We start from the raw sequence: 26,445 nt of genomic DNA, 5'->3' as shown, positions 1-26,445 counted from the left end.
GCGGTACCCCGTACTGATACGAACCCTAGTGTTACCAGGTGAACAGCAAAGATAGTGAGACAATTCCATTTTAATCAGTTTCGTTTATGATATGTCAGTGCCAACAAATCCCCCACACAGTCATACATATAATCGGCAAAGTCTTGATGATCGTTCATCAGACTGAGAACATCGGGTGTACGATCGATATTACAGAAGCGATGAAAGTCCGCTGGTCGTTGATCCTTAAGGCTCTTCAGGTAGTTGTCGGGCAAGCGGAGTATTGTGGCTGCTATACAGTTGTACGTGACCCCAAACAGGGCAAAATCCTTGAGAGATTGTTCAAACTCCTCGCGACTCAGCTGCTCTTGACTGGGATCGATGCCCATTGTCTTGAGCTCTTCCGCCAATGTTTCGTAGTAGAGATTTACCAAGCGACCAATCATTTCCTTACGATTGGCTGGCTCTAGATTGAGATAGCTAACCAAATGGAAGTCCATGGCTGGCGGGGAATATCGACACAACTGAAAGTCCACCAGGACAGAGCGCTCTTCCAGCGGCCGCTCCTTGTGATAGAAAACATTGGCACCCCACGCATCCCGATGAACGAAGACATTCCTGTGAACTGGCGAGGGATTGACCATATAATAGACACTGTCCAAGCGACGGGGCAGTTCCTTTGCTATATACTGCTGGGCCCGGACATCGTTGCGGACATCGGGATGAGTGGCAGCCACCGCCAGAACGGCCTTGAAAATTAGTATACGTTTATTTGGGTAGTGAAATATCTCTGTATCCATAAGCTCACCCTTAGACCAGCGGTATACCATTCTACATCCGGATCAACGGATACTTCTTTGAGCCACTCCCTCAGCTGAACGCCGATAGTTTGTCCTTGCTGTCGCTCATAGGCCACGCTACTCGCATGAAGGGTGGCCAAAGTCTTCAGAATGGGACCCAACTGATCCTCACTGAGAAAGCGAGTGCCCGACGGAAGGGCCACATAACCCATATCCTCGACATTCTGCATCACGAAGAGATCATTGCGTGTGAAATAGCATTTGGTGCACCACACATGAGGAGCTGTAAACCTGTAGCTATAGATATTACTCTTTCACATTTTCTTGGACTGTTAAGACTTACAGAACTTCTTGAGCTCATTGAGCAGCAGCTCATAGAGCTTGCTCTCCTTCTTGATCAGACCCATTTTCTCCATATAGTATTCCATGTTGGCATTTTGAAAGATCACCGACTTGACGAACAGTCGTGTGGTCTGCTCTTCTTTCACATCTTGCAGCTGGTATTTGAGTTCCAAATGGTAGTATTCTCCGAGAAAACCAACGTGCTCTGAGGCTGGCACTATTTCAAAGTGTTTTAGGACCCCATGCTGCTGCTTATCGGCCAATAAATTCACCAAAATCTCTTGACACTCTTCCAACGTAAACAGTTCCAAGCGATTTTGTCGCGTGAGCACCGGTTTGTAATCGTCTGTACTCATATTGTTAGATGATGATATAGATTTCCCAGCGATAGGTAATGTTCGCTTCGGGATTTGGTCTCAAACTGATTTGATTTCGATTGTGTTGCAGAGTTTATATTGACTTAAATACTCTATAAAACAGGGGTAAAGATCGTTTGCAATCAAGAGTCGTAGATGACTAGGGGTATTCCACATTCTAGTCCCTGGTCTCTGTGCATTAGATACTCTCATCGCTAGAATCTTAAAATTCTAATCGTATAACGAGTAGCTCTATATAAAATTCATTCAGATATGTTTAATTTCCCTTCTGTTAGAGTATACCCATTTCGATCATAGTATATTTTCCACTTGGTTGATATTTACAATCATTTTCTTATCGTCTGCCGGCACAGCGCATAGAACTCATCCTTATCAGACTCTCTCTCACATGTTTGCCCTGTCCAAGGCCAAGTTCATGACGTCCACACAGCACTCCTCCATATAGGACCTGAACTCTTGGTTGGTTTCCATATACCCAAAATCACTCCACTGCGATCCACATACTTGAAGTCATTGGTCACAAAGGCGGCTGGCACCTTAATGATGGTAGCCGCCACAGCGCGATAGACAATCCCAAATAAACGAAACTCCTCAAAGGATTCCAGGAGCTCTGATTTGGACAACAGGAGCTCTGCCTGGAGGCCAAACTCTGAGAGATTCTCCACCAAATTATTGTAGTACACATCAATGCAGGTCTTTTCCATTTGCCTTCGACACGCTGATGTGAGATTCATATACAAACTAAAGCCTAGATCCTGTGCAGGCGGAGTGTACCGACAGGTCTGAAAGTCTACAAGGAGAGCGGCCCCGATTTCTTCGCGTGGATAGAAGGTATTTCCCACCCAAAGATCGCGATGACAAAGCACATTCCTGTACTTGATTGAAGGCTTCGCCTGCTCATAGATGCCTTCCATGATCGCCAGCAGCTGGTTGTCAATGAAATTGAGTTCCCTGTCTCCCTGATACTGGGGAAGACTTCGTACGGCAGCCAGCACCGCAGAGAGGCCAGTAGTAAACCAGGCTATCTCCGAAGCAACTGTTACCTCCAGCAATTGATCGCCATAGGCTTCCCCAATATTCACTTTGGTCTGATGCTCGTAAATCAGACTGGCGGCATGAAAGGCTGCCACGGAACGCATCAGCTGATGCAGGTGATTCTCAGTCAGTTGAGTGGCTTCCACTGCCCGATATCCCTTTAGTTTTATGTCCTCGAGGACTAGTAGATCGGGCCGAGTGAAGTAACAAAAGGGACTCCATTTGAGCTTGGCTAAAGAGAACTCTAGCTATATTCCATTGGTTTTTTAGTTTAGTTTTTGATTTTACTCACAGTATTGCTGCATTTTGCTTAGCATTGTCTCGTAGAACCATGTCTCTTTACGAAATATAGCCTCCTTGGCCACTTCGGCGCTTTTTAGGGGCAGGGTTTTGATGAAAAGCTGCGCTTTTTGGATGATTTCCTCTTGTTCAGCCTGAAATAAAAATCCGTTTAGCTATAATATATATACAGAACTATCTACACATATCTATCTATCAGATATATATCTGTGGATATTCCACTGAGTACCAAAAACATATGCACAAGAGTATGCAATGAAATGTAAATTTAAAGTAAAAACTTGTATGTAGTAGTCATGTCATGTAATTTACATTTACGTTACACTTTTTATTCTACATGAAGGTTAATTATCAGAGTTTAATGGGTATTTTAGCTTATATTTCCTATATCTAGTAAGATATAGATATGAAAATGTATATATTGAGAGATTGATCTATCTATTTATCTACTCATTTATTTCTAAGTAACTCTTTTGAAACCTTTTTGGAAGTTATTAAAAGAAAATGTCAAGTTTTCCATAATCTACTATTTTTTACTTTTTCTCACCACAAATACTGACAAATTTTATACTATCATTTTGATATATGGATACAAACTTGCAAGCTAAATTATACAAACAAACATATGGACACAAAGTTGATATCATTCTGCACTGATTGCCAAGGCAACAATGTCTCGTTGAGATACAGATACAGATACTCACGTTGCAGTAGCTTATAGTCAGTGCATAGTAATCCCCCAGATACCCAACTGCAGTGTCATCTCGAACCACCTGATAGTCCAACAGCTTGCTCTCGCAATTTGTTAGATTTTCCAATATTTTCACACATTCGAGGCGGCTGAGCAGCATATTGCGTATACGTAATATCTTGTTACGTATACGTTCGATGTTCCTCTCTTTCTCTCTCTCTCTCGAGCACGCTTTTCCGAAAAAATTTCACTCGGCAGAATGTGGCAGCATCTGACGGTCGTAAGCAACTAAGCGAAAATAGAATTCTACTCAGTTTTTATTTTCTTTTAGCAAGAAATTTGCATGCACAGATGTTGGCGGTGCATAAGCACTGCAAATGATTTAGAGATCTATACGATAAGATATAGGTAAGTGGGTGTGTTTGCTGTTGCACTACGGAGCACTAGGAGAAATTACGGAATATCCGGAAAGAAAGCAAATAATTTTGTTTAAATGAATTTAAAGAAGAGGCACACAAAAATGGATTTAGATTCCATATGCATCTACACATCTATTAATTTATCTATGTTCCTCTAGACCCATCAATCCACATTTCTAATTAGTTTCCAAATATCCTTATCAACAGGAAGCCCAAAATAAAAGTCTAGAAATCATTTGCCGCTAATTTTGGGATCTATAGATTTATTAATAACTTTAATTATATTTTATAATTCAAAACGAGAAGATGATGATTGAACTTGTGGAACATCAACTAGCATTCTTAATCAAAAACCATACGTTTCAAACGAGCATCCATATAAGTCGTATAAGGACGAATAGTGATGTAGTAAAAGATCTCCACGAAGCTAAGCAGACTGGCCCCCACAAATAGTCCTGTTGTACCACCAATGGACACTGGAATTAAACCAGATTAAACAGAAAACCTACGAAGTTCTCTGGTGATCCCACTCACCGACCAAATCCAATTTGCCACGCACTAAATTCCTCTTGTACCGCTCCGTGGGCAGCTCTATGAGACCCACCTCAATGCGGGAGACGGAATCCTGCTCCCCGACCATGTTGTCCTTGCTGTCAGACACTGTAGTTATATCCACCTCCGTGCAGGAGGGCAGACAATCGCAGACCAGACCCTTGCGACCACGACGCTTCGACCATTTGGCAATGATCACCGAAAGATCCTCATAGTTCCTGTTGAGGCACTCGAGACCATCCATATTGCAGAGCTGCCAGTCGGGCGAGTTGGGGGACAGATGACTGGAGCAGTTGCACAGCTCCATCTGGCGATCCTTGCGGCACTGAACCGTGCAGGCACTATAGCTATAATAATTGTGGACACCTAGAATATTCTCATCGGCAAAACGGCAATTACGCTGATAGACGCTCGTCTGACGGATCTCCTCATCGTTTTCAATGTCACGCTTAGAGATATAGCGTCTAAGGAGTTTAAATTTTGTATAAAGAGTTATCTTGGGATCATAAGGAAGACCTACGTGAAGGATATATAGGGACCCACGACTAGAAAATCCGTTTTGGGCGTGACCAAAGTGGGAACTTCTTCGTTGCCCAATATGAAGACCTGTTCAAAGAGACGGCACAGACATTTGGATTAAATTTCTAATGCCTAAAATTCCTGCTTTTGTTGAAGAGAAAATGAGCCGACTTTTAGGTACATAATGAACTCTTTTGTAATAAGGAAATAATCTTTATGAGGCAAGTTCTATGAACTGTTCTTTGTTCATTAAGATTATAGAACTCACTGTAGCCTCCGTATGCAATTCCATTGTGAGTGTTCCAGGTCCAGTATAACGATTCGAATACATATTCAGCTTGGGGCCTTTGTTCTTTCTGCAATAATACATCTTCTGTGAGAAGAAAGCATATTCATTGGAAGGACTCACACTCACCCAGCCTGCAGAGAATTGATGGCATAGCATATGCCCAGCTCTGTTTCCATGCGATGGAAGTACTTGCAGCATTCGAAGGGCTTGTTGTTCCACTCACAATTACTGATGGAGTCCACACAGCTGCTCCTCACCAGCTGGGCATAGTACGAAAAGTTCGAGTAGAAACAGGAGGCCGTGGACTCCTCGCCACTGCACTCGTGGACCGTGTGATAGGATTCGCCCCGGAAGAAGGCAATCTCACTGAGTACCTCCTCCAAGGTAAAGTCATGATCAGCGCCCCAGAGTCTGAGAAGTTGGGGACTTTAAGGACAATTCCCTGATACGGTTTCTACTTACTGTTCAGCCACCTCCTGTATGCGATCCATATTCTTCGATTCACACACTATGATGGCTGGAAAATTTGTATTCCAATCGCGATACGAGCTTTCCACCACAAAGCTAATGGCATTATTCTCAAAGGCACCTGAAAGGTATCACAAAATGCACCGTAAGTCCGAGCCATCTTATCTGTGTCGTGATCTGTAGGCGACTCACTTAGCGAAGCTTTGATAAGCAACCAGGAGGCGTACCAGGAGACCACCAGGCAAATGACCCAAAAGATTCGCTCCAGCCAACTGGCATCCTTGTCCACTATGAATCTGGCGCCATGTAGGGTAGAGTTCGACAGATATTCCTCTATACTTCGACTGAACCTCATGGCGGCACGTTTTTCTATGAACTCTAAACCGAAACTGATTGTGAGTGAACCGGAACGGAGCACGGTGTCCCTTGCTAATGACTCCTGTTCATTCGATTTATCCATCTTGATGGGGTATCTATCAGGTGTTTTTTTTCCCAGCCCCGACACACGCACCTTCCTGCTCTTTGAGTGGCACAAATTTGTTTGCCTCACATCAACAATGGCTTAGCTCGCAGTTTACTTGATAAGCGGGCTTCCATCGGGTCTAAATCCTACATCATAAATCCAATCCCCACTTTAAACAATTAGTTGCCAACGGGGAAGCGTGAGTGTTTTGTGTTTAAATGTTTTAATCTCTTAGAAAAGTGTGTGTATACACGTCGAAAAAAATTACTTTTACACCTAGGTATATATGTAGACTAGAATATATTAATTATTTACTTGAAATTTGTTTGTATTGAGATTAAATAAAGGCCGTGTTTTATTTATTTAACGCGCCAGCCCCCGGCTCACTCGCTTCTGTCGTTATCGCCGACATGAGTAAAATATCGGACGACTAAAAACTTGTTTATACGATATTTTATTTATATATATATTAAGTATTTATTTACGTCGAAGAGAATTCTATTTAATTTGACTGTTTTTATTTAAAAACCGAATATTTCATTTATATATAGGTGTATTTCATTTTATTATGTCATTTTTCTCTGAGTGTATACTTAACAAAGAAGTTCAACTCACAACTTTTTTTAAAATATCAATGGAAATTGATGGAAATTACTGAAAATTGTATTAAAATATGTAATAGTGTTAAATGTGAGTAAAATTATAAAAGTTTTCCCAAAGCACTTTTCCATGGCACGTTTCCCTGACTTTCACACCACCAAAGTGTGACCCTTAATTGCTTCAGTCTAGGCCAAGAGCAAATAAAGCAAATGGGCTTCCTTTAAGGCATTTGGATGCCATAATCTTATCTCTTAGCCGTGGCGCTATCTTGGGAGAATTTACAACAGACTAGTAGAGAGAAAGTCGCAAATTGTGGAGCCAATATAAAACGTTGTAGCCGCGAACAGATCGCCCAACAGTTGACATCGACATGGCGACGGCACTGGAGTTGAGTCCCAACCAGATTCGCGGCTTGTGCCAGCGATACCTTGATCAAGATCAAGATGACAGAAGCTCCCATCCGGGATTTGATATAGTCAGCTATCAGTTAAAGCCCACATCGGAGGCACCAGCCGGATATCTAGGAAGTCATTTCTATCTGCAGGTCACGGTACAGCTGCACAATGCAGAGGCGGCATTAAAGCTAAGATTCTTTGTGAAGGCTGCCCCCGAGGGTAATGCCTCGCGCATGGAGTATCTGGAGGATTTCGGTGTGTTCGAAAAGGAGATTGCCGTGTACAAGAATGTCCTGCCCGAACTGGAGATGGCCTGCGCTCAGGTGGCACCCAGGTGCTACTATGCCGATAAGAATCTGCTGGTTTTCGAGAACCTTGCGGATCAGGGCTACCGCATGGGCACCGGACGGGATGGTCTAATGAACTATGAGCAGCTCCACTGCTGCCTGAAGACCCTGGCCGCCATGCATGCGGGTTCCATCATCCAGGAGGCACGTACGGGTAAGAGGCTGCCCCAATCCCAGCCCCTTGCCGTTGTCGAGAATGCATATCCCAGCAACAAGAAGCCAGATCATTTGCGGATTGTGAACTTCCACAAATGCTGTTCGGTGTTTAAGAAAATCATCAAAACGATGCCCAAATACCAATCGAAGATGGACTACATTTTGGATAACTTCACCGATCGAATGCTGTACATATTCGAAGCCATCAGGACATCCGATAAATATCAGAATACCCTGCTTCATGGCGACCTGTGGGCCAACAACATAATGTTTCAGTATGGAAAATATGGCGAGACCCCACTGCAATGCCGCATCGTGGATTTCCAGCTGGCTCGATATGCACCACCAGCACTGGATGTGCTCACCGTCCTTACAATACCAACAACTAGTCAATTCCGGGCCGCTCATCTCGATGAACTTTTGGCGGAGTATTACCGATTTATGAGCGAGTTTCTCAAGCGAGCGGGCCTGGATATAGCTCGTTTTATACCCGAGGATTCTTTCTATCAGTCTGTGGAGGAGTTCCGCAGTGTGGGCCTCATCGAGAGCTGTCTCTTTTGTCATATGGTGATGCTGCCACCATCCTCAACGCAAAAGTTGACCGGCTCTGAGGATGGATTCACTGAGTTCTTCAGCAATCGTCGCATAGAGATCTGCCAGGAGGCCTTCGACACGGATGAGCTGTACAGAACCCGCCTGACAGACATGATTGAAGATTTTGTGGACAATTTTGTATTGAAAGAAAGAAATTAAAGTTAGTAATTATCTAAATATAGAAACCCCAAAACCTTGCTCAGCTTTTCAGCTCATGCTTCGTTGAGTTTTCGTTGTCATTTAGCTTTCTTCTTTTTGTTTGAAAAACTTTCGAGCAGTGTCCAAAACCTGCCAAGCCAACAAACCGATCTTCGGCTTTCGGCCACTACCTACTGGTAGTACCAGTACCAGACGCAGTAGCACTCGCAGTTTCAGTTCGTGGCTTTCTGGCGGCAAACTTCAATTCAGTTGCCAATTGGCCGCGTTCAATCCCACAACTGCTGTTTCGGGCTCTCTTTGAAACCTAACCGCCTGATGCTTAAATAAAGCGTTTAAATAGCTTTGCTAATTTTTGAAAAAATCAAGTCATAGACATATACAAAATGTGAGTTTGGTGATCAGCGTAATCAGGTGTCAAATATGTAGTCTTGAAAAAAAATAGTTATTTTACATGATAAATAATTCAATGTGCGATCTTTCGCATTACCTTAATGGTCGATTGGTGATGTTAATAAATAAATAATTTATTGAACTGATGGAACTATGCAATTTAATAAATGAGTATACTAAACTCTAATATTGCATTTAATAATACAACAAAATTCTACCACTTATACTTATCCGAACATAATAAATTATTTCAATGAATTATGATATTTACATTCCTTAGAAATCAAACTAAACCCCTACATATATATGTACATAAATGTATTGGTACATCTGGAATCGAAAAAAGTACAAAGTTCAATATTTAATAATTTCAACCGCAAAAAACCTGTATAAAATTTGAATAAAGAACTCCGTTAAAAAACCTTTAAATACAATGTCTCATAAAATAATAAACAAAAGTTAAAACAATAAAGGATACAAATAAAAACTTCTTACTTCAAAAATACATTCAAAATACACAATCCAATAAATTCGTAAAGAATAAGAGACATTTTTCAAAAAATATGTAACCCGAATGCATTTTTGAGATTAATAATCAATAATGATAAACCATAAAAATTGAGAAAAAACCTTTTAAAATAAAACCAATTTTCAAAATATGTAATTATTTCGGAAATTCATTAAAATCAAGCAATGAAATAAATTTATAAACAATTATTTTAACCAAAATTATACTTAAAAATTCCATCCTTGATATTTTGTATATTTTCAAATACCTAGCATCTTAAACCTACGGCCATTTTCTAAGATTATGCGAAATCAAAATTGCACAATCATTCAATACACTAAGGCGATGATCCCATCAGCATGCCATAATTTATAAACCGAAAAAACTCAATGATTCGTTCCGGTGGCCACCCAGAGACCTACATAAAAAAGTGTGTGACAGAAAAAACCCAAACCATAAACAACTTTGACCTATCACAAACCGCCAACAACTATACTAAAAAAGTCGTTACTATTCTAACAAAAGAAGTTAAACCAAAAACCATAAAATTAGACAACAAAAAAAGATTCGAACTGAAAAAATGCTGCACTTGACAGATAATTTCGTTTAACGGTCACGTTTTCTTAACACAGCCGCAAAAAATGAACAAAAAATACCAAAACTGAAACCACTGTAAACCTCAAAAAAATTATAATAATATTAATGCAATAACCGAAAACAATTATTCCGATTGTCATGGCACACAGCGTTTTCAATTAAACGATGTGAAGACCCAGACAGAAAGGCCAACAAAAGAGGCCAAAACAAATGGCCAAAAGCAGGTGCTGCCCAGCCCCGTTACGCCATTCGGCTAATAAATATGATCCACAACGATTGTCCATCAATATTGACCATAAAGTGTTGAAGAGGGGGCGTGGTGTCAGGGAGGCAGTTAACCGATCGTGCTTCGTGGACTAAAAAAGTTGACACAGTTTTGGATTCAAGTCAATCGAAAGTGAAAATATAATGATGCAACTTTTAATTGCACCTTTCGGAATACTAATTTTTAAATTTTAAAATGCAATTTATTCATGTGAATTCAATAAAAAGAAAAGAGTGAAAGAAATAAGACGATATTACAGAGGTTTCTGTTTAGTTTCGTACCCAATATATGAAATCTCTTACCAGCATCATTACACCCAGTAATAAATAAATTAACTAACTATTACATTAACTAATTAAAAACACCTTTAATGACCCTTTCATCACATTTTAAGGGCCTCGCCTAAAACATATTTGAAAGAAGAACATGTATTACCCGACTTTTAATTAAAATTTTCATGGGGAAATGAGATGTGCATGAAACCAGCCGCGGCATCAGCAAAAAAAAACATCCTCAACTGCGACAACCTTGAAACGGTTTAAAGAGTTTCACACTTTCAAAACTTAACGATCGCCTGCTTCAGTCAGCGGCGAAAACGTGTAATGAGCGTTGTTGTTGAGTGCAGACTCTTTTTTGGCTCAAGTTTCGCATCAAGGTTCCCCTCTCACTATCTGTCATCACGGTACACGGCTCTGCGTGACCCAACCTCATTTGTACGGTTACGATTCTTCGTTCAACGTTCCCCATTTCCGTAAATGTTTCTGTTTTGAGGAATGAAGACTGGTTCATTCCATTCCATAGCAGCAGTAGATTTCATCTCCAAGCTCATTTCAACAGTTCCTATTTTCCCTTTCGCTTATCCCATCACCGTCACCTTTGGGGGTAATTAAAACTGAATCAGAAACTGAAACCATTCCAACAATTCCTATAGTGTGTGCTTCCGATGCCTCGTTCCTATTACCATTACCAGAGTCAAAACTTTTTGACCGGTTCCGATTATTCGTGTTTATTAATTAAGTACATTATTTCCAGCCAATACAACCTCATTTTTGCGGTTTCGATGCTTCATCCACTGAAGCCCTGAATGTAGATTGTAGATCATTGACAATCATCGTTGGGTACAGTACCTACGCTTCCACATCCCCATTCCATGTTCCCTTCAAGTTTGAAGAAATAGAAAAATTGGTTCAGAAATTCCAAGCAATTTGTAGATGAAATTTCCTTTCAATGACCCGCTTTGAGTACTTTTCCTACACAATCCTCTTTTTGTACGCTTTCGATTTTGTAATCCCCTATTCTATCCGAATACCCGCTACCGATTTGTAAGAATGAAAATTGTAACAGATGCGTGAGCATATTTCCTCATTGTATGCAAAATATAAACAAATTTGTGGACTCTGTAGAATAACAATACTAACAATACGTCAATCTTTGTCAATTAACCACATGACCCAAATTTGGAATGTTGGAATGGAATGGAATGAAGAGACGACTACGTACGACTGTACATACATAAGTAAAAAAGCGAAAACTGCAACGACTCTCGGACGCTGACGCCAATTGGATTCCATTGACCTAATCAGACACAGACACGGAGACGGAGACGGTGTGAGACGGCTGATGGGTGATGGAGACTGAGACCTGGAACGAGACGGAGACAGCCACAAAGCGTAGTTGCAGTATGTAAGTAGCTGTCCCCGTCCCCGTCTCCGTCTCCGGCCCAGTCTCTGTGCCCAGTAACAACAACAATTGAGTGGCGTACACAAAATAAGCATGAAAACCTGAAAATACCAGCACATTTTTGGGGAGGTTGTGGAGGAGAGTGTTTCGCTGGCGTCTTTTGCGCATTCGCAAAACGCCAGAATTGCATAAGACGGTTGGGGTCCGTCCGATGGTCGGGTTGCCAACCGAAAGCGAAATGCAACCCGCCCAAGTCATGGGACATCAGTTGGGTGTGACCAAGAAGCCAAAATGGTTGGTGATCGGTAGGTGGGTCAGTGAACTGGAATGTACACAAGACAGGGAGATGATTTTGGTGTAATAGGTGGAAAGGAAAGGTTGTCGAAGGATCGATCATGTGGATCAAGGTTGTGATCTCGTTTCTGTTTACTTTTGGAATATATTAAGCTATGCTTTGTAGATCTCTTGGGTTAACTAGGGAGAAACCCAAAGAACCCTTTAGTTTTGAAATGTTATGAGATGGAACTCAAGTCGTATCGGAATAGGGAGATGCCTTTTGCCTGAGATTTGTATGTATCTTCAAATAATACTTTAAGAGGGTATACTTAACACTATGGTTCCTTAAAGAATGAAATACGCTCCCATTTTATTAGAACATATAACGAATATTAATACTTAATGATAACTAGTTAACAGATCTATTGAGAAGAATTTATATGAATAATTTTTGTTCCAATGGATCTGCCTTAGATCAGCCTTAAATTAGTATAAACATCCACATATAAAAATTTGAATACGATTACATTATCAAAAACATCTCAAGCGAATAGTTTCACATGAAATATCCCCATGGAAAAAAAAAATCAGTTACAGATACTCGGAATATCTGTTGGCTAGCCGTACCATTGTAATTCAAGTGATTTACATGCTATTGCATCATACAATTTTCCCCCTTTCGTACGAGTATGGAAATCGTACAGGTCCAGCCAAGCCTTTGGCTCAGGCACAACGGCAGCCAATCATGACTTGGCCAAAAAGCAAAGGGCGGCCAGAAAACAGGCACATTGAAAATGCCAGTGCCGCCGGTGGCAATATCAAGTCCAAAACTTACATCACCAAGGGGCAAGCGGTGCAACAAGAGCGGCGTCACTGCCGGTTATCCAATTAAAAGCAAAGATCAGGGATCTTTTTGCCACCAAACTGGGACGAAACGAACGAACCAACTAGCCACCGAATGACGATTGGCAAAAGCAGAGATTTTTTACCTCCACGCAGCACGCGACATCTAGGAAATGACTGGCCACATGACAACCCAACTGCAACTGCAACTGCAAAAGAGAAATAGAAACTGCCACAGACGGAGTCGTAGTCGGAGTCGGAGTCAGAGACTGAAAGACAGAGCCAACAGTCAGCTGACTTGGCCAACAAGTTGTCCCGGCACTGGTACTGGGACTGAGACTGGGACTGGGAGAGCAGTGAAAAGCCGGTCATTTAGGCGTGGACTGGACTGGGGAGAGCTCTTGGGGGAACATGCGTGTGGCTGTGTGTGTGTGAGTGCGTGACAGGCGGAAACTTGTAATATTATATGCACGCCACAATTATGTAATGATCATCATAATAATAATTTAAATCGAGCAAGTGGATGTGGTATAGTGAACTCAATTCAACTCTTCTTCTCACCAACTCTTCGTCAAGGTGCCTGCCCCGTCGCCTTATCTGGTCGGTGGCCATTGTCGTGGGTATCTCAATGCTGATCGAGGGACGTCCCCAGCCTCAACGGGATCTCGCACACATTGCCGTCGTGGAGAATGCCGCCTGGGAGCAGACCCTTCCACAACAGTTCCAGAATCCCTTCTACAAGACACCCAGAGTCCGGGATGCTTTGGCCAGATCCAGTTGGTTTGGTCCTGGCGAAGAGGTGGTACGTTTCATCACCTACAAAATCCCATGATGAAATAATTTTCTCATCTCAATGGAATTTCATTTCTTTCAGGTCTATGATCGTCAGGCTGAGAAAATTCCACGCATGGAAATTTACAATGTGTTATCTCATGCCGGTCTGATACCACGCCGGCGTTTCTTTTAAATATTTTGCATTTATCAAATTATGTTATGTACACCATATGAAAATAAACAATCGCAGTCATTAGTTTAGGAACAAAACGGACACAAAATTTGATTAATTTAATGGTGGTTAAATGCTTTTGATGTTTCATTGGATACTGAAACAGATTTAATAGATAAGAGTTTAAAAGTATTTTCTCTTAGTTTTAGAAGAAACTTTGCACTGCTTCAGTTACCACAATTTGTTGATAATTTTTGTAGAACTCCATACCTCTATAGATTGCATATAAAACGATATATATAAATGTCATGGTAAATTCATTGTCCTTAGCGCTTCGTATCGCTTCAAAAGAGCAATTAAGAGCTAATAGATGATTGTTTGGATATTATCATATCTAGATCATCAATAGATTATTTCTATTTATATTATTTATACATATTCCTCGATAAATATGTTGTTGTTAGACGGCTATTTGTATAGCAAATCCACTCTGCCGTGGCTATTGGACAGTCGGCTTCCATGGAATTCGAAAATATAAAAGCATATAAGCCTAAAATTATAATTAGTACAAGGTATTTGGTAAGACTTCGCGTATTAGATAAGCGGCTCGTTGTGATACCTATATCTCAGATGTGTATAGCTTGAATATCCTCGCAACCCACCAGGAAACAAACCGTTCATAAAATAAACAAAAACTTCCTTTGTGCACAAATGACTTTTGTATAATATCAATAATCGTTTTGCCCTAAAAAAATATAGAAAAACTTTATAGAATTTTTTTTTTAAACAACTATATAGGGATTTTGTCTAAATTGATAACCTCAATTGTTTTTTCAGCCCCGTGATGAGCTTCAATCGATGGTCCAGGGCCTGTTGGTCCACCACATCCGTTCCCAGGGGCTGCAGCTCCTCCTCCAGCTCGGCATTCCGCTCCAGCAATGCCTTGCGGACTATTAAAGTGGCTTCTTGCTGGGCATCGTTTTCATCTTCTACGTCGCTGTCCTCGTGGGACATTCCGTTGCCATTGATGGTGGCACCATTGGTCTCCGCTGCCGCTGCAGCAGCGGTAACCCGCGAGGTTGCGTCCGCCGGAATCAGCAGCGACTTGACAAACTCTCCGCAGATCAGGCTCATGGCAGGCATCGTGTGGGCGGACAGATTGACAAACTGTAATAGCGAAATGAACATTAATTGGCATTGACCTTGCTGAAGTTCACAACAAAGTGTGTGTTAGTGGTGTGCGTTATTATTTTTCGGTTTTTTCGGGTGTCGCGATTGCGGTTCAAGTTCAGTCGTAGTCCCAGTCTCAGCACCGAGACCCAAGCCTCACTCAACAATATTAATCACATGATTATTGTACCCCTCAAAGGGGGTATTATGATTCACAGCAGAGGTTTGTAATGCTATCTACGGCACTGTCAAAGACATAGCTATGTTCTTGATTAAGTATCAACATCAGCCATTGCCAGCCATATATCCTATCATATATTCCTATGCATATATGCACATGTATGTGCCACGATAACTCCGCCAGGGTATCTAACTCTTCGACTAAAAACACCTTACTTCCCGTCTGGTATTGGTTTGATCGTCTGTCATTGCCTGGGGTTTGTGCGGCGCATTAATAAACTGCTCAGGCCCTCGAGTGGATTGTCGTTTAACCTTCGCGCATGCGCTTGGCCATCCACTTGGCTATTTGTTGCTCCACTTTAATGCAAAATTGTTTGAACAAAAACAGTCGATTTGCAAACATGTGACCAACTGTCAATTGTAATTGCACAACATCAAGTTGTTTTCCCTCAAATTAATTAAAGAATAAAATCGGCAGGAAGCAAACAATCATTTGTGACTCAATACATGACTCGGCAGCGATAACCCAGCTAGAGTATACATATTGAGCTGACTTTCAGCTTTCCACAAGCTTGAACCGACTTAAACTAGAAAAACTCTGGGAAAAATAATGGTAATGGCTAAATATAATTAAGGCAAGTGCCAGGCCCGCACACAAGAAATTATTATTACACCTAGCAACAGACTTGCGGAAATTTACTATTTACACAGTCTAGAAAAGCGATCCCAATTACGTACATATTTTGGCCAGGAAAATACTTACAGAAAAGAAAAGTAAAGTGTCAAAAGCACGCAATGGCTATGCCCTACGCATAAACAACATATTGAGTAACGAAGTCCGAGAGAAAAGAGAGGAGCGCAAGGAGAGAACGAGGGAGAGCGTAATTGAAAACACAGTGGGACAAAGATAACAATAACTGGTTGTGGGACCACTATATATAATAGAATGCTGACTCGGAAAGTTCAGACTTTAAGCTTATGTTCAGAGTTCCTATAATTTCTTCCCAAAAGTAAATTTTTCTTCAATCGGAAGCTGAAGCAAATGGTCAATAAACCCTGGATTGAGGTGAAACTAGAAACCTCAGATTTCAGTGACCATTATGATATAGGCATTTAAAATATTATAAATATATATGTTAATGGAAATAAATATAAATATTAGGTCTTTAGCATAAAGAACACCATATCAATTTTCTTTTCCACTGTCCAAGAGGGGGCTTGCATCGGCACGACTGCACTTCCCATTCACAATAGCCACCACCGGAGCTTAAGAGAAAGGAACAGGCAGTAAAGAGCGAGCGATTCGCAACCAATAACAAAACAAACTTTACGAGCCACGAGCGGGGCTTTCGTTCCGTTAGAATTATGAGAGCGGAGCACGCACGAAGCGGCTGGCCTGGTGCTCGTGCCCGGCCACGCCGAGTATAAATGTCGAAGTGCTTCGCCGACAAGTTTACACTTTACCGTTGTATTTCAAACAACAAGGGAGCCGGAGCAAGTTCAAGAGAAAGAGAGCGCAAGCGGAAGCGCGTGCCGCTAAAGTTTACGGAAATAAAACTGAACACAAAAAAGTTCAAAGCGCAAGCCCCCCCCCAAGAGGCTTATTTGTTCTCCTCATCAGCAACTGCAGCAGCTGACAATAACGCGTCGATTCTTATTAAACAATTTACGATCCAATTAAACAACAATTTACACCAAGAGAGAGTGAACGTAGTGGAGTGAAGTGGATTGGATTGGATTGGGAAGTAGAGGAAGAGTCACCAAAAATAAACGGCGAAAATGTGGCCCAACTTTTTTGCTGTCATTTCCATGCTGTGCCTTGCACTCGTCGCCATCGGCGCCCATGCTGGACCCGTGCCAATTGTGAATGAGGTGAGTGCGAGCCAAAGGAGTTGTGGGGGGCGCAGCAAAGGCCACATTTATAGGAAAGAGGCAAAAAATAAAGGAGTAAAGCAGCGCAGAAGGGGAGACTATTTAGGGATTGGCTAAGAAAACAAAAGGAGTGCAGTACAAGAAAGGGGACGACCCCTATTCGAAGAATAGGAGAAAGAAGGAAAAGTTCAGTTCAACTGCAGGATGCATACATTTAGGAGAAGTACAGCAGGGGGCTTATATATAGGGGCAGAGGAAGAGGGCATCTTTTTGGGGCAATGACTTCACTGAAAATCTTCTGCGTGGGTGGTAAATGCAACCCAATGTGCGGCAAGTGCGGAAGTGCAACCCCCTTCTAATGAATAGTGGGCGTTGAACATTTTCTCAAGAAATAAACTGCAGTCTTAATTAAAAAATTGCTTTCTAATTAAAACATGAGACATAATAAACAAGAATTAAAGGGTACCTCTAAAAATCAAGCTATATGAGATTCCAGAACGATTACGCTGTAATTTCTATTTTTAGGATGAGAAAAATAATATTCCACTAAAAGTAGGGGAAATGTATTGGACTTTCTTTAAAAATGTACTCGATGTATCATCAATCCAATGGCAGAAATATGATATAGTCATCTGAAATGTAAATGTCAGCTGAATGATATAGCTATCCGGATCTGGCCGGTTTGAAATCCAGCTATAAGATGATCTGAGCAAAGTTCCAAACAGATAGCTATAAAACTGAGAAACTTTTGACTGGCATAGAAACAAACAGATTGCAGCTGATCTAAACATACTTCTTCCCACCTTTAAGGTGTTCCCAACCCCTTGCCGAAAGTACAACACCCTCTTCAAAGGGTATAAAAATACAGTCATTGTACACGTTTACGTCGTGTGTTGTTAATCTCTGTAACTATATATAGCCGGAGGTAATGAAGTAGACAACATATGTAAGAGTATAGTAGACAGAGCAGTTTATAAAAAATTTCGAGGATTGTGGATCAACCTTATCAATGTCTCCCTGTCTCTGCAGACTTGACCTTTGATAGAATAAACAAAGTGATTAATAATTATATAAATAACAACTGATTGCTCCATAGATGGATGATCATTGGAAAAGTGATCAAAGACCAAAAAAAAAGTGAGGAATCCCCAAAAAAAAAAACAAATGGAAAAGTTCTCTGATGATTATTCAACAATATTCTACTCAAAATGGGATCTGTTAGGCATCGTATCATTAGATCTTTTCAATGCACGAGACTTCAAAAATCGCATTATTATTCAGTTACTAGGCGGCTGATGATTATTGCGCATGATTTACAAAAATTCCTAAACAAAACCAATTGAAAGGCGCGTCCAAAAATAAAACCCACTTTCGACTAGATGTCGTTATAAATTTCAATGGAAATTATTCAAATTGAGACCAGCAGACGACACAAAAGAACATCACATAACAGAAAGATTAAAGGGTGCCCCCGTGGGGGAGAACAAAAAGGTAAAAGAGGCAACATTGTAAAAATAGTTCAATAGATGTTTCAGACGTAGATCAGAAAACTTTGACAACCTTTTTGCTAGCATATAATTATAAAAGACTCCGTTAAAGCTATTCAAAATAGTTGCAGATTTTCCATAAGTACATTTTGTTTTTCCGAAACTGAAATAAATCTCTTCCACAGCACCAACAGCTGATGCCCAAGGTGCCCCAATGGCATTGTCTGCGCTACTTCAAGCACGACGTCTTGATGATGCGTCGCTGTCGCCACTTGCGTGTACCAACGGCGCCGCGGCTGGGCGATGTCCTCAAGCGAAAGAAGAAGTAAAGGGAATCGATCCAAGACAAGACAATCATCGTCAATACTCTTTAAACGACTGAGCAATTGCTAAAATATAGCCACAAAAAGGAGATTTTTATACCCAGACCAAAGTTAAACCATACTAAACCATATACGAAAAATAATTAATTATAAACTTAAGATACGTCTAACCCATTGTACTTCATAGATGCGTAAGGTTTCAATAAAAACAATAACTATGAGAACTGTTTATACATAGGTCTCTCAACTTTAAAATAGTTTTTGAACGAGACAATTATCTCCAGATTTCACCAAAAATAAGACAATAGAAAAAGATAATGAATATGATATATGTACATATATCCATATCTAAATCAACTACTTTTAAGGCTAAATTCATCAATTTTGAGTGGTACACAATAAACCACAACAGTCATCTGACTTTGAGACATGTCCACACATCTAATGGGTGTTTTTCGACTTTCGAGGCTGATGAAGCCTTCTTTTAGAGTGACCTCCTTCTGAGTGCGAAAAGTACTCCGAAAAGAGGCTAAGACATTTCCAAATGGACTTTAATCTTCATGGAGAATATTTCATAAAACCACTTTCAATATCATGTATTTGGTTGATCCTGCGCTATTACGGATATAAAAGGCAGACATCGTCCAAGGTCTTATCAAACTTTGACCTTTAGGATTATGTGAAAGATCCCTGTATGTTGAAGGCTTTTAAGGACTTTGCTGGGTCTAATATCTCCCAAAGCCTGTAGGGTGTTGCTTCCCCAATGTTGACCCGATATCTCGCTTAGTCGTATTTAGGCACATTTTAATTCGTTTGTAAATAAAAATAAAACTTACCGCACTGACGGCACTATGCTCGCCCCGACCCACTATCAGGGGCCCACTAGTGGTCTCGAGGGCCTCCAGTTCCTTCTTTTGTTGCCTCACATGAATACCAAAGGTGGCATGCGTTAGCAGGTTCTCGGTGACGGCGGGCGTCTGGGCAAAGCTGATCGGTGCTGGGGCATCATCCGATGGACTCTGGCCGGGCGCCGCCAGGTATGCAATCTCCTGCGTTTGGGTAAGCATCAGCAGCGTGGACTGCGCCTGCCAGTCCACATTAATGGAGTTCTGTTTCGGCTGGCGCCGTGGCAGCCAGGCCAGGCCATAGGTTTTGGGCAGATTCCTTCGCTGGTAGAGCGGCAGCGGTACATTCGGCTGGAATACATGCACTGCAAGGAACGATTGAGAATATAAAGAGACCTACTTTTGCCATTCGCAACTCACATTCGTCACTTTTTGTGATGACGGCGATCAGATTGGTCAGTGGATCGAAGGCCAATTGCCGCACCGATAGTTTGAGACCCGCCTGGAGGCGCAGCGTCAGCAGGTTCCAAATCAACACTCGCGACTCCGTGCATACTGCCACCAGATGCCCCTGAGCGCCAGCACCAAATTGCACATGCGATATCTGCGCCAGTCCCTGCATGGGTGCCGCCTTGGAGGGTATTCCCTTGGGTGCTGTCGTGTGCAGATGCCTCCGCTTGGCCGGCGGCTGCTTCGGTGTGGTGTTGTCATCCAGCTTGAGGATGCTGAACAGAGCCAAGACATCTGTTTGCACCAGATCCTCATAACTCTGTCGCCGCTTGCTTAGCTGATCCAGCCGATGCTTGGCCTTGTAGCGATGCCTCGTATGCAGGCGATGCAATCGTGAATCGAGTTTCCTGAGACGCACTCTGGCTGACTCTGGCCGCACGACACACCGCTGCAGGTGCTCCATCAGCTGTTTCTGACAGGCGAGGGGCACACTGCACTCGATTCCAAAGCGTCGCAGCAGCTGCAGTTTCTGGTGGAGCGCCAGTTCGGACATTTTCATGATGTGCGTGAACACAGACTCTTTGCTGTCGGCCTCGGGCTCCTTCAGCTGATTCCCTTTCACTGGGCTACCCATAATCAGATCCTTGGCTTGCTGCACCAATGTCTTGTCGTCGCTGCTACACAGTGTCTTCAAGATGCCCCACAGTTGCTGCCGCTGTTGGACGATCTCATTGCGGACTCCATTCAGCGTCGTTTTTGCCAGACGCAGCTGGGCCTTGGACACTACACCGTCTAGACCTGGTGGACAGCTGAGAGAGTGCAGGGGCTGGGTCGGATTCCTGGCATCGTAGAGGGCCAAAATTTTGCCATAACCCACGGCCAGCAGAGAACCATCTTGGGAGAAGCAAATGGAACCAATGGGCAGATTCCTGTAGCTCGTCTGGGCCAAGCAGCTCCACATAATGCCGCGCCTGTAGATGTTCTCCGAGTCGGTGATGCCCCACACTTTGATCACATTATCCTTGCCCGCAGTGGCGCAACGCAAATTGTCCACTTGGAATTGATTGGAGAAGATGATGGCCTTAAAGCCCTGCTCATGCGGCAGATTAATGTCCGTGTTGAGAATGTAGCTATAAATGTTTATGTTTTAGTTGTGGATACACATTGTTTTTGGTTTTGGGTACCTCTGTAGCTTTTCATTGTATTGCCAGAACTTGAGACGCACTTCGGGAAAGTTCTCCAAATCATTGTACACCTCGCCAGTGGCCATCCAATTGATGTTGAATGCGGCACGTGTCACACGCGTATTGTACACAATCAAGCTATCCTCATGGCTGTGTATGTTATTTTCCACCACGCGAAGCTATCAATAAAGAAGCAACTAAAGAATTAGGCACACAAAATAGGAAGCTAAGAACTCACATTGTAGAGCAAATTCTTGGTGTAAGCCGAATAGAACTGCAAGTGTCCGGCTCTCCCATTGAGTACCAACGTATTGGTACGTGGATTGAGGCGCAAACCCAAAGGGAACTTGCTCCTGCCCGTCTGATCCTTTACGTCGTATGTAAAATGCTGTACCGTAGACTTGATGATGCTATTGCTCCCTCCGAGCAGCTGTATGGCATTATCCTCGGTGCAGACGAGTACATGCTCATTGTCAGCGCTCACCACAATATGGCGTATGGCGCTGGCCATGCGCGGCAGGTACTTCCGCTCCTCGGGCCTGTCCAAGGGCCACTTGACCAGCACTGTCTCATGACCACCGCTGTAGAGCGTGGCACCAGATGGTGAGAAGGCCAGGCTGGTCACCTCCGTGTGATGCCAATGGAACAGGGTATTGGTCATGGTTTCGTGCTTGTCAAACTGCCGCCAGACAAAAATGCGTCCCACTGAGTCGGCCGTGGCTACCACCTCCTCGCTGGGACTCATGCGCACACACCTAATGGGGTTCTGGTTGGCGTTCTTGTAGCGACAAAAGTTCCAGGTCTCATAGTTGATAAAATACACATAGAAACCCTGGGCCAAGATTATGTACTTGAACTCGCCCTTTCCCACATCCACTACGGGTGTTCGCAGTCTGTGAAAAGACAAACAAATTAGAAAGATTCACAGAGATTTTCTGAATTTAAAACCCAAAACTCACTTCAATTTGAGGCCACATTTGACCGCGATTTTATCTCCAGTGTTTGTGTTGACCACAAACCAGTCGATCTGCTTGCCACTCTTCCGCTTGACTGTCACAAAGGCGCAGGCGGTGTCGCCGCCCCGGTACAGATTCAATAGGTTGCAGGTTAAGACTTGAAAATCTGCCAATTTTAGATGCACCATTTTTTTGAGGACGCCCGCCCGCCAGTTCCAACGCAGCAATTTGCCTGTGCTGGTGCAGCCCAGGAGCAGCTCTGGCTGCTTCTGGTCCAGCTCCAGGCTAATCAGCGGCGCCGTGGCATCGTCCAGGACGCGGGTTAGCTCGCCCGTGCTGGTCACATAGACCTGAACCTTTGGGCCGCATCGCACAAAGATGAATCTAAGGGGGACATTTGTGGTAAGAACTTGAAAGGTCTTTCGCTGACTTTTACTAACCTTCCTTCAGGTGAAAAGACGGGCGGATGTTCCACAATGTTACCGCCAGCCAAGTAGTGCAGCTCTAGTTGGTCTTCTTCCTCGAAATTCATGGCTGTCTGGCGATGTTCCGGATGCTAGCCGACTCTATAGTGCTTGAGCACTGGATATGCAGTCTAAATATACTTATTTTATGCAACTAAAACTCCTTTTTCTGATTTATTTTCGAACAAAAGTTCCATCACAGCCAATGCACGTGTAGCGGACAGGATTAGTGTTGTAAAGCGGTTGTGTGCAGCTGTTAAGCACTCGTGTTTTGGAACCAGCTGTTGGCGCGCTAAAATGTTTAATTTCATTATATTTATCTTAAGTGTGCTAATATATAAAGCATTGACGATCAATTTAAATATTTAAGTTTATTTAAACGTTATAGTCAAATATACATATACAAATTCAATTGGATTTCAAACATTTACATGAGGCACGCAACTCTAGGGCTAACATTTATGATAATTCAGTTGTTAAAAATTATGTAAAAGCCTTCCATAATTTATATTATGAATTAAGTATGGCATTTTATTAGATATTTATTTGATTTGATTAATTGCTTTTCGTTTTAATTTGTAAAATGTTTATATACGGCATAATTATTTGAATACTCCCGCTCATTTTAGCGAAAGTAAACTAAAAAGCAGTGCTGCAAAGTGTTTTTCATGTTGCAGCCCAGGAAATGTGCTGAGATAAACATTAATATGTTTCTGCAAAACATGTAATAAATATAAAAGAAAGTTCATATTAGGTTATAATCATCTCTACGACGAAATATAATTATTGCTACTGGTCATTTGAACTACATAGTTCCTTAATTGTGGAACACCTCTCACTACTGCAGGGTAAACGTTTTAAAGGTTTATTAAGAACAAAGGGTATAGAAACTTCCATTCCATTAAGTGCATAATTTAATTTGAACGACTATCCTCTTTCGTTTTTTTTTGTTTTGACCTATTTCGCTAAAACCTTTTTTTTAGACAAGATCCTATAAAAGCGAGTATTTAGAATAAGCCAGTTAAGTAAACAATTTATTCATAAATCGTATAAAATTATGTGGGCATGGCTGAATGTTCTACATAACCAGTAATATTCCACGGAATATCAAAAACGAGTAATATGTAAAATATAACTTTAATTTGTCAGTATATTTACGGTATATTTTTCAAATGAGATGGTATATTTTGGTATATTTCTAAGGGTCGGACGGTATTTTTTAACGATAAGTCCGTTCACTGGTCACACGAGTCGACAGAAATAAAATTATTAATTTTGCCTTTAAGTTTTGCAAATTAATAGTACAAGATAAGCTATTAGTGGCTTAGATCGGAGCAAGTTTTTTATAGCTAGTAATATTCCACGGAATATCAAAAGCGAGTAATATGTAAAATAGAACTTGAATTTGTCAGTATATTTACGGTATATTTTTCAAATGATATGGTATATTTTGGCATATTTCTGAGGGTCGGACTTTATATTTTAACGATAAGTCCGTTCACTGGTGACACAAGTCGACAGAAATAAAATTATTAATTTTGCTTATAAGTTTTGCAAATTAATAGTACAAGATAAGCTATTAGTGGCTTAGATCGGAGCAAGTGTCTTTTGCCAATATTTGTAATACCGCGAATGGTGTGGTTAGCCGCTGGTGTGACACTACTGCGCAACCCACTGGCACACGAAGGCTGCAATATATAAAAATATATTTTTAATGGATCAATTGGCCGTACATTTACTGTGAAGTAAGGGATCGGAGCTAAAAGCTGAACGGCACGCAACGAGTGGACGCCCCCTAAAAAAGAACCGCACCGCAGTGCCCGGCGGCAGCCACAAAAAATCAACATGAAGAAGAAACTCAAATTAACAACAACAAAAACGACTGAGAACATGTGCAACGTAGCATGCAATGGTGGAGACTACTTGCGGGCAAGTAGTAATAGTAGTACTGGATGCAGAGGAGGGCAGCCCCTGCAGCCGGTCGTGGTGCTGCTTTTACTCATCGGCTGCTGCTGCCTCAGTATGGCCGCCGCCGATCCCCTTAAGGTTGTGTACGCAGTGAATGCCGGCGGAGAAGAGCACACGGACCGCAATGGCATTACCTACGAGGCAGATCCGCTAAAGAATGTGGGCATTGCCTCGGACTACGGCAAGCATCTGCTGATGATTGGACGAACGCACGAGCATGACGAGATGCTGTATCGCACGGAGCGCTACCACACGACGACCTTTGGCTACGACTTCCCCACCGACGGCGACGGTGATTACGCGCTGATAATGAAGTTCTGCGAGGTGTACTTCGATGCCCCCGGGCGCAAGGTGTTCGATGTGCTGCTCAATCGCAAGCATACGGTCATCAGGCAGCTGGACATCTACGAGCAGGTGGGTCGTGGCTCGGCCCACGATGAGATTGTCTACTTCAAGATCAACAACGGGCGACTGCACTACTTGGGCGAGGTATCGGATGTGAGGAACGGCCAGCTGCGGCTGGACTTCATTAAGGGTGCCCAGGACAATCCCAAGATCAATGCCTTTGCCCTGCTCAAAGGGGACATTAGCCAAATTCCCACATCGGAAGCCAGCACCAGGATTGGACCCGAGAAGCCCAATCAGGGACAGCAGGAGCGTGTGGTACGCACTCAACGAGACGATATAGACGAGGATGACGAGGACCTAGACGATCTGGATGAGCTGGAGGAAGAGGACATGCTCGAGCAGCATGCACCACCACCACCACCACAGCAGCAGCAACAGCACCAACACCAGAATCATCATCATCAACAACAACAGCCCCCACAGCAGCCCCAGCAGCAGCAGCAACAACAACGCCAAGAGCAATCCCAATCACAGACGCCCGACTCGAAACGCGCGTTCAGCGGACCACGTCAACCCAATCCATATTCGATGGATGACTCTTCCATATTGCTTCCAGTGTTTATCGCCATCGGAGCTTTCATACCGCTGCTTTTCTGCCTGTGCAAGCTGTGATCCCCATGGAAACGATCTTGGTGCCTCGGCCTGTTTGATTTATTGCTTTTTGTGATTTTGATAAAAGACTTAATTGTATACTTATCGTTTAGTTTGTACTATAGGCATACCCTAGAGACCCCCCTTTCCCTCCTTTCCTTTCCTTTCCTCTTTTGCCTTTGCATTTGCCACAAGACGCACAGATCTCCGCCCCCCACCCCATATATCGTTTCTCTCTATAAACCTAAGTCCGTGCATATGTGTTCCTTTTGTTGACTACTGCCGTTCCAGGCTGAGTGTACTTAAACATATTGTAACTCGATTCTTCCAAACTTAAGAACTTAAATTTTAGTCGGTGTTGTTCTATGGAGAAATGTGCGCACAAATTCTAAGCGGTTTTTGGGCAGTTTTGCTTGAGAACTGTTTAATTTTTGAATCGAAATGAAATAAAGAATCAACCTTGTTTGTTATGAAGCAATATTGTGGTTCATTTTTAGTTCCTTTTTATGTTTTATTTCGTATTTTTGGTGATCATTGATAAAGGAAAGTCTATTCCT

The 26,445-nt window shown here is 42.3% G+C and overlaps 8 protein-coding genes across 12 annotated transcripts; 4 read left to right on the top strand and 4 right to left on the bottom strand.

Moving 5' to 3' along the window:
• Positions 1 to 52: 52 nt before the first annotated feature.
• Positions 53 to 1,681, bottom strand: LOC108164166. The gene is made up of 3 exons (XM_017299777.2): positions 1,123 to 1,681; positions 788 to 1,062; positions 53 to 728 (listed from the first exon to the last, which is right to left on the bottom strand). The coding sequence occupies exons 1-3, from the start codon at positions 1,475 to 1,477 to the stop codon at positions 75 to 77; spliced, it is 1,284 nt and encodes a 427-aa protein (XP_017155266.2). The 5' UTR covers positions 1,478 to 1,681; the 3' UTR covers positions 53 to 74.
• A 91-nt stretch (positions 1,682 to 1,772) lies between these two features.
• On the bottom strand, positions 1,773 to 3,817 carry LOC108164167. The gene is given in 4 exon segments (XM_017299778.2): positions 1,773 to 1,974; positions 1,977 to 2,765; positions 2,826 to 2,967; positions 3,538 to 3,817. Coding segments are annotated over 4 exon segments (1,170 nt in total). The 5' UTR covers positions 3,685 to 3,817; the 3' UTR covers positions 1,773 to 1,882.
• A 358-nt stretch (positions 3,818 to 4,175) lies between these two features.
• Positions 4,176 to 6,286, bottom strand: LOC108161798 (sodium channel protein Nach). The gene is made up of 7 exons (XM_017296148.2): positions 5,964 to 6,286; positions 5,766 to 5,892; positions 5,430 to 5,714; positions 5,283 to 5,370; positions 5,016 to 5,101; positions 4,478 to 4,959; positions 4,176 to 4,419 (listed from the first exon to the last, which is right to left on the bottom strand). Exons 1-7 carry the CDS (start codon positions 6,229 to 6,231, stop codon positions 4,286 to 4,288), a joined length of 1,470 nt encoding a protein of 489 aa, XP_017151637.2. The 5' UTR covers positions 6,232 to 6,286; the 3' UTR covers positions 4,176 to 4,285.
• An 891-nt stretch (positions 6,287 to 7,177) lies between these two features.
• On the top strand, positions 7,178 to 8,569 carry LOC108161799. Its single transcript, XM_017296149.2, has one exon. The coding sequence runs from the start codon at positions 7,205 to 7,207 to the stop codon at positions 8,483 to 8,485; it is 1,281 nt and encodes a 426-aa protein (XP_017151638.2). The 5' UTR covers positions 7,178 to 7,204; the 3' UTR covers positions 8,486 to 8,569.
• A 94-nt stretch (positions 8,570 to 8,663) lies between these two features.
• On the top strand, positions 8,664 to 14,104 carry LOC108161801. 5 transcript variants are annotated; one of them, XM_017296155.2, is made up of 3 exons: positions 8,664 to 8,870; positions 13,621 to 13,846; positions 13,919 to 14,104. In XM_017296155.2, coding segments are annotated over exons 1-3 (321 nt in total). In that variant the 5' UTR covers positions 8,664 to 8,868; the 3' UTR covers positions 14,012 to 14,104. The 5 variants fall into 5 exon arrangements, with proteins under 5 accessions (XP_017151644.1, XP_017151640.2, XP_017151645.1 ...); XM_017296151.2 differs by lacking the exon at positions 8,664 to 8,870 and adding an exon at positions 11,750 to 11,928; XM_017296156.2 differs by lacking the exon at positions 8,664 to 8,870 and adding an exon at positions 11,753 to 11,853.
• Positions 14,105 to 14,686: 582 nt separating this feature from the next.
• LOC108161797 (WD repeat-containing protein 75) lies at positions 14,687 to 23,170 on the bottom strand. The gene is made up of 7 exons (XM_017296147.2): positions 22,898 to 23,170; positions 22,461 to 22,841; positions 21,740 to 22,394; positions 21,502 to 21,680; positions 20,288 to 21,447; positions 19,859 to 20,232; positions 14,687 to 15,157 (listed from the first exon to the last, which is right to left on the bottom strand). The coding sequence occupies exons 1-7, from the start codon at positions 22,987 to 22,989 to the stop codon at positions 14,798 to 14,800; spliced, it is 3,201 nt and encodes a 1,066-aa protein (XP_017151636.2). The 5' UTR covers positions 22,990 to 23,170; the 3' UTR covers positions 14,687 to 14,797.
• Positions 16,799 to 19,265, top strand: LOC108161802. The gene is made up of 2 exons (XM_017296158.2): positions 16,799 to 17,212; positions 18,885 to 19,265. The coding sequence occupies exons 1-2, from the start codon at positions 17,120 to 17,122 to the stop codon at positions 19,026 to 19,028; spliced, it is 237 nt and encodes a 78-aa protein (XP_017151647.2). The 5' UTR covers positions 16,799 to 17,119; the 3' UTR covers positions 19,029 to 19,265.
• Positions 23,171 to 24,400: 1,230 nt separating the features above from the next.
• Positions 24,401 to 26,362, top strand: LOC108161800 (malectin). The gene has a single exon (XM_017296150.2). It carries the CDS (start codon positions 24,767 to 24,769, stop codon positions 25,907 to 25,909), a length of 1,143 nt encoding a protein of 380 aa, XP_017151639.2. The 5' UTR covers positions 24,401 to 24,766; the 3' UTR covers positions 25,910 to 26,362.
• Positions 26,363 to 26,445: the final 83 nt, after the last annotated feature.

The sequence above is a fragment of the Drosophila miranda genome, chromosome 4 (assembly GCF_003369915.1).
Source record: "Drosophila miranda strain MSH22 chromosome 4, D.miranda_PacBio2.1, whole genome shotgun sequence".
NCBI classification, from domain to species: domain Eukaryota; kingdom Metazoa; phylum Arthropoda; class Insecta; order Diptera; family Drosophilidae; genus Drosophila; species Drosophila miranda.
The sequence above is the reverse complement of the archived record's forward strand: the minus strand, read 5'-3'. Positions and strand labels throughout refer to the sequence as shown.

Excerpts from the sequence above, each read along its gene's own strand:
- LOC108164166 (XM_017299777.2), bottom strand. The coding sequence starts at position 1,477 with ATGAGTACAGACGATTACAAACCGGTGCTCACGCGACAAAATCGCTTG. Across the intron at positions 1,063-1,122 it reads CAATGAGCTCAAGAAGTTCT|CTCCTCATGTGTGGTGCACC; the intron begins GTAAGTCTTAAC and ends ACAGGTTTACAG. Across the intron at positions 729-787 it reads GGTATACCGCTGGTCTAAGG|GCCGTTCTGGCGGTGGCTGC; the intron begins GTGAGCTTATGG and ends CTAATTTTCAAG.
- LOC108161798 (XM_017296148.2), bottom strand. The coding sequence starts at position 6,231 with ATGGATAAATCGAATGAACAGGAGTCATTAGCAAGGGACACCGTGCTC. Across the intron at positions 5,715-5,765 it reads ATACAGGAGGTGGCTGAACA|ACTCTGGGGCGCTGATCATG; the intron begins GTAAGTAGAAAC and ends CCAACTTCTCAG. Across the intron at positions 4,960-5,015 it reads GGTCCCTATATATCCTTCAC|ACGCTATATCTCTAAGCGTG; the intron begins GTAGGTCTTCCT and ends TAAACTCCTTAG.
- LOC108161799 (XM_017296149.2), top strand. The coding sequence starts at position 7,205 with ATGGCGACGGCACTGGAGTTGAGTCCCAACCAGATTCGCGGCTTGTGC.
- LOC108161801 (XM_017296151.2), top strand. The coding sequence starts at position 11,873 with ATGGAGACTGAGACCTGGAACGAGACGGAGACAGCCACAAAGCGTAGT. Across the intron at positions 11,929-13,620 it reads ACAAAGCGTAGTTGCAGTAT|GTGCCTGCCCCGTCGCCTTA; the intron begins GTAAGTAGCTGT and ends CTCTTCGTCAAG. Across the intron at positions 13,847-13,918 it reads TTGGTCCTGGCGAAGAGGTG|GTCTATGATCGTCAGGCTGA; the intron begins GTACGTTTCATC and ends CATTTCTTTCAG.
- LOC108161802 (XM_017296158.2), top strand. The coding sequence starts at position 17,120 with ATGTGGCCCAACTTTTTTGCTGTCATTTCCATGCTGTGCCTTGCACTC. Across the intron at positions 17,213-18,884 it reads CCGTGCCAATTGTGAATGAG|CACCAACAGCTGATGCCCAA; the intron begins GTGAGTGCGAGC and ends TCTCTTCCACAG.
- LOC108161797 (XM_017296147.2), bottom strand. The coding sequence starts at position 22,989 with ATGAATTTCGAGGAAGAAGACCAACTAGAGCTGCACTACTTGGCTGGC. Across the intron at positions 22,842-22,897 it reads GTCTTTTCACCTGAAGGAAG|ATTCATCTTTGTGCGATGCG; the intron begins GTTAGTAAAAGT and ends TGTCCCCCTTAG. Across the intron at positions 21,448-21,501 it reads TACAATGAAAAGCTACAGAG|CTACATTCTCAACACGGACA; the intron begins GTACCCAAAACC and ends AAACATTTATAG.
- LOC108161800 (XM_017296150.2), top strand. The coding sequence starts at position 24,767 with ATGAAGAAGAAACTCAAATTAACAACAACAAAAACGACTGAGAACATG.